Below are 9,558 nucleotides of genomic sequence, written 5' to 3'. Positions count from 1 at the left end.
CCGCCAGCCAGTTCCCCCGCGGAGGGATATTACCGTAATGTGCGGGTGCGCAGCGAAATATCGAGAGTTAAGAAGAGGCGGCGCCGCGCAGCGAAGGGTTCAGAACAGGCGAGCGCTGCCGGGAAGAGGCTGAATAGCTGCTGCTGCTTCTGCTGCTTCGGAGCTGCGCGCCTCCCTTGCGGCGCTGGATTGACTTCGGAGCCGCGCGGGCTCCAGCCGAGTGGATTTTCGTCTCGCGTGGGATCCTTTTTTTCCCCACCCCCCAAAAAACCAACAACAATTAGTGGCTCCTGGACCAAGCAACAGAGATCATTGTTTTTCCTTCTATATTTATAATAAATATATACATATATAGGGGGGTTTTTGTTTCTTTTCTCCTCCTCTGCTTTCGTCTGGGATTCTCTGCTCGTCTCCGGGAACCAATATATTTTTGGAGAGGGTGTTTTCTTCCATCAGAGAGGGGGGGAAAAGAGATCTGCAAGATCCCTCTCGCCACCCTCGACAGCTGCTTACAAGTCGCGATCTCCGTCTTGGGAGCCTCCGTCGCTAGCCTTTCTCAACTGCGCTCATCAGCTGTTTTTTGGGGGGAAGGGGGTGTTGTTCATCGTCCTCCCCCCTTTTTTCCCTCCCCTTCTCCGTTTTCTGCCCATTGACTTTTGACAACCTCGAGGGGAGCGGGGGGCGTCGGATCTCCGCATCGCGGTGGTGGTTCCCCCCTTTTTTCCTGCCCCCACCCCACCCTTCCAGCCGTCCCCCCCTTTTTTTGGAAGATGTTACTCTCCAAGTTCGGATCCCTCGCTCACCTCTGCAACCCAACCAGCATGGACCACTTGCCCGTCAAGATCCTCCAACCAGGTAAACAACCCGTGACATTTGCTTCTCCTTTTTTCCCGGGGGGGGGGGGGTGTCGGTTTTATTTTTATTTTTTCCCTGCGCGGGAAGAGAGAGAGAGAGATGTATGTGCTCTGTAAGCCTTCTGCGTCGCTGGCGCTGCGGCAGCTTTTCTGACCATGATTTCGGCAGTGGGGCTAGATTTTCTGCTATTTTGCGGGTATAGAAACACACCCGATTCCGGATAACCCAGTTCTCGCGGTTGGGTTTTATGTGGTTTTTATTTCACCCCACCCCACGTCGGGGGATTGGGTTGGGGGCATCCTTACCTATCAACATGGCTGGGAGTTGGTGGCGTTTGGGGAGAATTCCTCCCGAGGATGGCAGAGGCGAAGGACACGTGAAAACCCCTTCCCCACGTCAAACGGGCTTGTTTGCAACTGGCTTTCCTCCCTGCTGGAGTTTGTGGTTTGGGTGATTTCCACTTGCGACCTTTTCATGGGTGGCTCTTGTTACCAGGACGGTTTCGGTGTGTTGTGTGTGTTTTCTCCCTGGAGTGAGACGGCTCCCCTTCTCCCTAAGGTGCCCTCGGCGTTACATCCAGACGTCGCCCCCTTTCTAACCCCCCTTCTTGTTTCCTTCCCGCCTCTTAGTGAAAGTGGAGAAGGAGCCGTTCGATAAGATCTATCAAGTGGGCTCCGTCTTGGGCAGCGGGGGATTTGGCACCGTCTATGCAGGGAATCGCATCTCCGATGGCTTGCCGGTAAGACAAGACTCCCGACCACGAGGCTTTTGTTGCTGCTTCCACCCCCGCAGCCCCCCCTCCCACCGTGCGTAGCTGGAAATCCCAGCCACGGCCCCCCCAGAGCGAGGCGATGTCCCCTTGCCACCCGACCTCCCTCTAACCCCCTTTTTTTCTCCTCGCCCCCAGGTTGCCGTCAAACACGTCGTGAGGGAGAGGGTGACGGAATGGGGCACGATTGTAAGTATCCCGAATCGCAAAAAAACCCCTTGTGATATCCCTTGCTCTGCTTCTCCCCCCCTCTCTGCCCCCCCTAACTGCATTTATCATGGAGGGCTAGCTATTGTTTTGTGGGGGGTCCCCTTTCCCCTCCCTCCAGGCTGCCGCCGCCACCACCTCCTCCTCTCTGGCCTGTTATTGTTTACGTTTTTTTCCGGGGAGGGGGGAGATTTGGTGGGGTTTCTCCTCCTCCTGCCCGCCCTCCCCTTTTGACTGCGGCAGGAGAGACAGCAGTCTTTGGGCTTCCCCTTCGCTCCAGCCTCCCTGCTCTGCTGGAGTTTCCATTTGCAGGAAGCCCCGCGATTGGTTTTTTCAGATGGCCAAGAAAGGGGGGGTTTCCCTTGCTTCCCTGCCTCCCCTTCTTGATATTCCGAAAGCTTCATCATGTCTTCCTTTCCCCCCCCTCTCTCTCTCTCTTCCCTCCTCCTGCCGCTGCTTTCAGGGTGGAGTTATGGTACCCTTAGAGATCGTTCTCCTCAAGAAAGTTGGGTCCGGGTTCCGCGGGGTCATCAAGCTACTGGACTGGTACGAGCGGCCCGACGGCTACTTGATCATCATGGAGCGGCCCGAATTGGTGAAGGACCTCTTTGACTTCATCACCGAGAAGGGAGCCCTGGACGAGGAGACGGCCAGGGGCTTCTTCCGACAGGTCCTGGAGGCCGTTCGCCATTGCTACAGCTGCGGCGTGGTCCACAGAGACATCAAGGATGAGAACCTCTTGGTGGATCTGAGGACAGGGGAGCTAAAGCTGATCGATTTCGGCTCCGGATCCCTCCTCAAGGACACCGTCTACACGGATTTCGACGGTAGGCTCCCCCTCCCACCCAGAACCTCTCAATCTCTCTCATTCCTCTCTTTCTCTCCCTCCTCTCTCTTAGTCACATTTTTGCCACCTACCACCAACGAGATATTTCTGCTGTAGCAGCCAGTAACAGATCTGGCAATTAAATCCTTCGCACCAGAGGCGGTTTGGGGGGGGGGGGGCGGGCGAGTTGCGTAGGAAGAGAAGCGATTCCAGGCTGTGACGCAGCACTTTATATATAATTATATTTTTCCCTCCCCTGCCTTCGGAAGGATAAAAAAGGCATTTTCCTAGAGGGCGGCGTGTTTACGGTTGACTCAGGCGTTGCCTCTGCCAACCTTTCCATCTGTGACCCTCTTGGGTATATACCCCCCCCCCTTCCAAACCCACCCACCCTTCCCCATTCCTCTTTCCCAGACGATGCTTTAGAAAAACCCTGCATTGCAGATTGAGGAGGAGAGAGGGAGTTCTCCCTCCCTTCTTTTAAGTTAAAAGGAGACTTGGCTTCTCAAACTTACTGTTGCTGTTTTTCCCTTATGGGTGGGGAAAGGGGTTTTGTTTTCCCCCCTCCTCCCTGGGGCGAAAGGGAGAGAGATATCAATGGGGGCTCCTTCCCTGCCCTCCTCTCTCTCTAGTCAGCTGCAGCATTTAGCATCTGTTTGTTGTGAAACCGGAGCCTCCTGGCCATGTGACCTTCATCATCACGAACTGAGGGGTTTTTTTTATTTGGTATCCAAGTAACAGCTCAGTGCAGAGGGAGGGCAGTTGCTAGCAACCTCTTACGCAGAGAGGCAGATTTCTCTGCTGCTTAAAAAAAGAGAGAGAATTATCCTCATTGATTTATTTTCACAAGGAAAGTGGCCGGTTTGAACGGGCTTTCGGAACCGATCAAAGCTGATTAGCTATATATAGCAAGCGAGACCCGAGTTTCACCTTTTTTTTTCTCTGTTTCCCTTTCCTCCCCTTTCTCTTCTCTCCCTTTGTCCTTTGTGTCTATTTTTGGTGCGGTGCAGCAGGCGCCACGTGCTCTGGGAAAGCAAGCTTTATGTTAGTAAACAGTCAGCTGATGGAGATCTGTGCTATCCGCTGTGAGGGAATAGAACCACCTCGGGGGCCAGATTAAAACGTGACCTAATACTAGGCATGATATAAGCTCTAGAATTTTCCAGCCTACGTGTGGCGTGCGTGGTGTGGATTTTTAAAAACAAAAACAGGGCTCGTTTTTAAAAAATATACGCACATGCGCCCAGGTTGTTGCACGATCTCGACGGAAAGTTCAGCCAACGTAAAACAAATCTCACCTTTTTTTCTCGCAGGGACACGAGTATACAGCCCTCCGGAATGGATCCGATACCACCGGTACCATGGGAGATCCGCCACTGTGTGGTCTTTGGGCGTCCTCCTATACGATATGGTCTGCGGCGACATTCCCTTCGAGCAAGACGAAGAAATCTTGAGGGGGAGGCTATACTTCAGGAGAAGAATTTCGCCTGGTAAGTGAGGTGTCAGAGGAACGCGCCATACACACACCCCCCGGCAGTCAAAATCACAACATTATCTCCCAATACGTCTTTAACTTTACCGGCAAACCGTTTTAACTAGCCAATTTTATCACCAGCCAAAACAGACATTGACCATTGATCACGTTGTCAACCGAGATTAAATCGATATTGTTTTGATCTCTTATCATGGGGCCCCTAAAAGGCATTGAGGGGGGGGCCTCTCCCATAGGCCATTGCGAATTCTTGGCCTTTTTGTAATCTGAAAACAACCGCATGGGACTGTAACCCCTTTCTCCTCCTCATTCGCCTTCCTTTTTTGCATTTCAGAATGTCAACAGCTGATCAAATGGTGCCTTTCGCTGAGGCCTTCGGACCGGCCGACCCTCGACCAGATCTTTGACCACCCCTGGATGCACAAGTCGGATGTCGCCAAGTCAGAGGATTGCGACATCCGGCTACGGACCATTGACACGGATGTTTCCAGCACAAGTTCGAGCAACGAGAGCCTGTGAAATTGCCGAGGACCTTGCGGCGGGAGGGGCGGAGCCACGAGAGGGGCGGGGCGGGAGGGGCGGAGACCAGAGTGCTGCTACTGCTGCTGCCATATGTAGGAGGGGCTAGGGGGAAAAAATTGCATTCATTATCCTGTAGTCTGAATCTTTGTCGGAGGGACTTGATTTTTTTATTCCCCCCCCCCCCCTTTTTGCCGGTTTCTGCTTTGGAACGAGAAATTTCCTTTGGAAACGCTGTTGTTTGGGAGTTTGTGGGGCCAGTACTTAGTCAAAGACTGCCCTCTTTTTGTTTTTTTTTCCTTAAGGCAAAAGCAGTGACCTCTTTAAAAATAACATGGTGAAAACCTTTTTGCTCTCATAGAGCCTGGACTAGATTTTATTTGCTTTTTTGAGTGCCTTTTTGAAAGCTGCTTCAGTGGGACTTTATGTTTTGAGCTGTGTATGTCCAAAGAGGACCCCGCGCATGATAGGATCCTGTTCCCTCGAGCCCCGCTGCAAAAGGTGCTTGCGGAGAGCAACTTCTATGATGCCCTGGGAAAACATGTTCAGTGATTGAATGAAGTAGTCCCGTCCTCTGGCGATGGAATACTTGAACACAGACATTTCACTCCTTCCCGGTCCCCTGTCCCCCCCACCCCCGTGCCCCACGCTTTTCCCCATTCCCCCGACTCCCCCCTCCAAGACGACCTCTGCTTCTCCCCACTCTGTTTCCAATAGGCTGCACATGTTCTCAGCTGTTTTATCAGGAACACTCACTCAAAACTTCATTTCATCATCTCTTCCACTGGGCACACAAACACACACAAAAAGGCCCCTTCTCAACTCCCCCCAACCTGCAAGTCTTAAAAAAAAAATGTATGTATGGGCATGTTAAATGCACAATCAATGCAATATTCAAGGACTTTGTGTGTGTGTTTTTTTTCCATACCTGTATAATGTGTTTCTGTAAACTTTTGTTCCTCCTCCCTCCTCCCCATGTATTATACGGTTTTATTTATTGTCTGGAATTTAGAAGACCTCTCGCAGTCTCAATCTGTGACTATATTTATTTTAGCTAATTTATTTGTGTAGAATTATTCCAACACTGTGCTTTTTATCTCTCTTGCTCCTGTGACAGGAGTGGTTGGTCCACAACTAGTTTTTTGCATTCCTCTCTTGTCTCTTTCTCCATTTTTTGTTTGTGTTTTTTGTTTCAAGAAGAAGAAGAATTAAAAAGTCTGACCATACCTGTTTTTTTGGGTTTTTTGTTTTTTTCATTTCGGGTTGGAAGATGGAAAATTGTACAAAGTCTAATTTAAGGGAACTAGAGTGACTTTAAAAGTTAGTCAGTATGCCTTTTTGTCTGGTATTATTTACATACCAGAACTGTAAAGTAATGCTGTTTGGAAGGGTTTTAAATTATTGACATTATACCGTCTTTGTGCATTGGCTCTGGAAGGAAGCGTGGCAGAGTCATAAACCTTAATTTATTTTAATAGCCGTGTGTTCTGTGATCTGGTTGCTTTTATGCAACTTGGATATGAATTTTCTCTCTCTCTTCTGTTTAACAGTGTGAAATGTATGGAGATCATATTTTTTTATACAGGTATTTCAATTAAACTTTTTTGTAGATAACCCGTGTGGCTTCTTCCTTTTGAACCCAGCTGTCCAGATACCGGTGGTTCTCGGTACAATACTTGTAAAGGGACTGCAAGGGAACCTTTGCCCCTCCATATGCTAGAATAATAGAATAGCAGAATTAGAAGGGACCACGAGGATTACCTAGGAATCTTGCCCAATGTCCCTGAGATTGAGTCTCATGCTCTACCACCTGAGCTATCTACGGTCCCTGCTGAACTACAACTCCCATCAGCCTTAGCAAACAGGGCCAAGAGCCTGGGGTGTTGGGAGCTGTAGTTTCCCAACATCTGGAGGGCCAGAAAAGTTTGCCACATCTAGAGGGTGATGGGAACTGGGCTACAGGCCACCTCACAAATGGCCGCAAGCAAATAGCTTGGCCTGATGTTACTGTTTCACAATGGCTGCCGCCAGCACTGCAGGCCAGATTACTCTATCCTCGCATGATTTCAAGCAACGGCATGAGATCCTCGTGTGCCTTTGCCTTCAAAAGTGTGATGTCACCTGAAATCAATACACACTCACTGGGCTGTGCATAACAGGTTGCCATACCTCTCCCTAGTGGGAAGCCCATTGGGGCAGCTTGGTAGCCCACGGTCCTAACCATGGCCACTTGGTTAAATCCCATAAGTTGTTCCCACGCTTGATCCTACAGAGAATCTAGCTTTACACAGAGTCAAGACAGCTGGTGGTATTTGCTCCACCTCGCTCCCACAAAGGAAAAGCAGGGGTCTTAAAAACTTCCCACACAAACAGAATGGGTCTGTTAGTACTTTTTGCAAACGCAGATGCTTTGGGGGGGGGATGCCCTCAAAAATGCACAGAGGAAGAGTTCCTGGACACTGGCCTGTGAGGATCACACAGGGTCCCCGGACGTTTGACGGTCTATTGATCCCTGTGCCACCACTGTGATTTCTTCCCTGCTGCCACCAACCTGTTTCTCTCGGGTACACACAGAGTCCAGACAGTTGTTAACATTAAACCAAACAAACAAGTTTATTTTAGAAGCATTAACAAGTTTATGGTTTCAGATAATTTTTCTTGTCAGTTTCTTAATCTAGTTTCTTTACCGGCCTTGTTGTTTAGTCGTTTAATCGTGTCCGACTCTTCGTGACCCCATGGACCAGAGCACGCCAGGCACTTCTGTCTTCCACTGCCTCCCGCAGTTTGGTCAAACTCATACTGGTAGCTTCGAGAACACTATCCAACCATCTCGTCCTCTCTCGTCCTCTTCTCCTTCTGCCCTCCATCTTTCCCAACATCAGGGTCTTTTCCAGAGAGTCTTCTCTTCTCATGAGGTGGCCAAAGTATTGGAGTCTCAGCTTCATGCTCTGTCCTTCCAGTGAGCACTCAGGGCTGATTTCTTTTATAATGACTAGGTTTGATCTTCTTGCAGTCCATGGGACTCTCAAGAGTCTCCTCCAGCACCATAATTCAAAAGCATCAATTCTTCGGCGATCAGCTTTCTTTATGGTCCAGCTCTCACTTCCATACATCACTACTGGGAAAACCATAGCTTTTACTATACGGACCTTTACCGGCCTATACCTTCCTAATAACTTCTAACTGATTATTCCAACTGTCTATCTGACTCCTCTTAACAGATTCTCTCACTCTCTCACATCAAACTATCCCAACCCAATTGCTTATCCTCCCTCTCCTCTAACACTTCTTCACTCTAACTCCAACTCCTCCCCTTGGGTTCCCACTTGCCAATCACTTCACACTCATTTAAGCCTTTCCTTGTGACCCAGCATGATGTCACCTAGGAGGGGAAACGCCACATGGCCCCTCAAGGGTTGGTAGGTTTCATCCAAAGTCGAACCTCTGGGGTACCAGCTCTGAAGAGACCTGTCTTGGCACTGTGTCTGGAGGTTTCAAGTCGCCCAGTAATTTCGGTCGATGCGTTGAAATTGGCGGACATGACACACATGGGGTTGTCAATTTCAGAGGGGCTAGTCCAGTTAGTGGGCTGCAAACGTTTATAAATGCTTTCCCTTTTTCAAACAACCACTTTGCACGGCAGGGAGAAGTCTCCTTAAAACCCTTCCTTGTCACGCAAGCTTTCCATATGCAAAGTTTGTTTATCTATCTGGGCGGAGAGACAGGACAGGTAGCACGTGCCTTTCCAGTACATTTGAAGTGCTCCTGAAGAGATGCTTATATTGGTGGTGGCGCTGTGGGTTAAACCACAGAGCCTAGGACTTGCTGATCAGAAGGTCAGCGGTTCGAATCCCCGTGACGGGGTGAGCTCCCTTTGCTCAGTCCCTGCTCCTGCCAACCTAGCAGTTTGAAAGCACGTCAAAGTGCAAGTAGATAAATAGGTACCACTCCAGCGGGAAGGTAAACGGCATTTCTGTGCGCTGCTCTGGTTCGCCAGAAGCGGCCTAGTCATGCTGGCCACATGACCTGGAAGTTGTACGCCGGATCCCTCGGCCAATAAAGCGTGATGAGCGCCGCAACTTGAGTCGGTCACGACTGGACCTAATGGTCAGGGGTCCCCTTTATCTTTACCTTTAAGCACTTAAAAGTCTTGGAAACTCTTCGATGCCCTCATAGAATAGCTCTCAGTTGGAATTATTAGTGCTAATCCAGCAGAACTGTTGATACCTTTATGAGGCTTTGAAACACTGGAGTTCTTTCTTTTATTTCTTACAAAACTAAATGGCCCGACAAGTTTTGTATTGCTGATTTACAGGGAAAGGAGGGCTTTATTTTGACAGAGCAAATCCTGTCTCGATTGCCTTAGCAGCCCTGCCCCAATTCAAATCCTGAAATAATCCCTTCTCCCGTTTGCTCTTGGAAGGGAAAGTTGTCATCTTCCAGCTCAATTTATGGACACACTGTATGCCAACCATCGAAACACACTGGATTCCAACCATTTCAAGCTTTCAAAAACTGCTGAATATCAGGAACTAACTTAAATGGGCATCTACTCTCTTTTTTTTAGTTTTCTGTATGCAGTTCCCCCCTGTCAGCTAAAGGTATGAGAATGAAGATGTCAAAAACACACGAAAGCTCATACCAAGAACAAACTTAGTTGGTCTCTAAGGTGCTACTGGAAGGATTTTTTTTATTTAGCTTCTACTACGGCAGACCAACACGGCTACCTACCTGTAACAAAAACCACTCCTGTAATGTAGCTGGTAAGGAAAGGTGTGGTAGAAGAGGGAGATAAGCAGAAATCCCCTCCAAGCAGTTTCACTGTGGAGGTTGATCTTCCCTCCTAGTTGTGCTCAGTGGAAAGCCAACGTCATTATATATGTGCATCAA

The 9,558-nt window shown here is 49.3% G+C and overlaps 1 protein-coding gene across 1 annotated transcript; it reads left to right on the top strand.

The window, feature by feature from the left end:
• The first annotated feature begins 64 nt into the window (after positions 1 to 64).
• On the top strand, positions 65 to 6,282 carry PIM3 (Pim-3 proto-oncogene, serine/threonine kinase). Its single transcript, XM_083699686.1, has 6 exons — positions 65 to 855; positions 1,485 to 1,594; positions 1,763 to 1,813; positions 2,295 to 2,658; positions 3,971 to 4,147; positions 4,484 to 6,282. Exons 1-6 carry the CDS (start codon positions 771 to 773, stop codon positions 4,666 to 4,668), a joined length of 972 nt encoding a protein of 323 aa, XP_083555812.1. The 5' UTR covers positions 65 to 770; the 3' UTR covers positions 4,669 to 6,282.
• Positions 6,283 to 9,558: the final 3,276 nt, after the last annotated feature.

Source organism: Podarcis gaigeae, assembly GCF_964106915.1.
Source record: "Podarcis gaigeae genome assembly, chromosome: 10".
In the NCBI taxonomy this organism is placed as follows: domain Eukaryota; kingdom Metazoa; phylum Chordata; class Lepidosauria; order Squamata; family Lacertidae; genus Podarcis; species Podarcis gaigeae.
The sequence above is the reverse complement of the archived record's forward strand: the minus strand, read 5'-3'. Positions and strand labels throughout refer to the sequence as shown.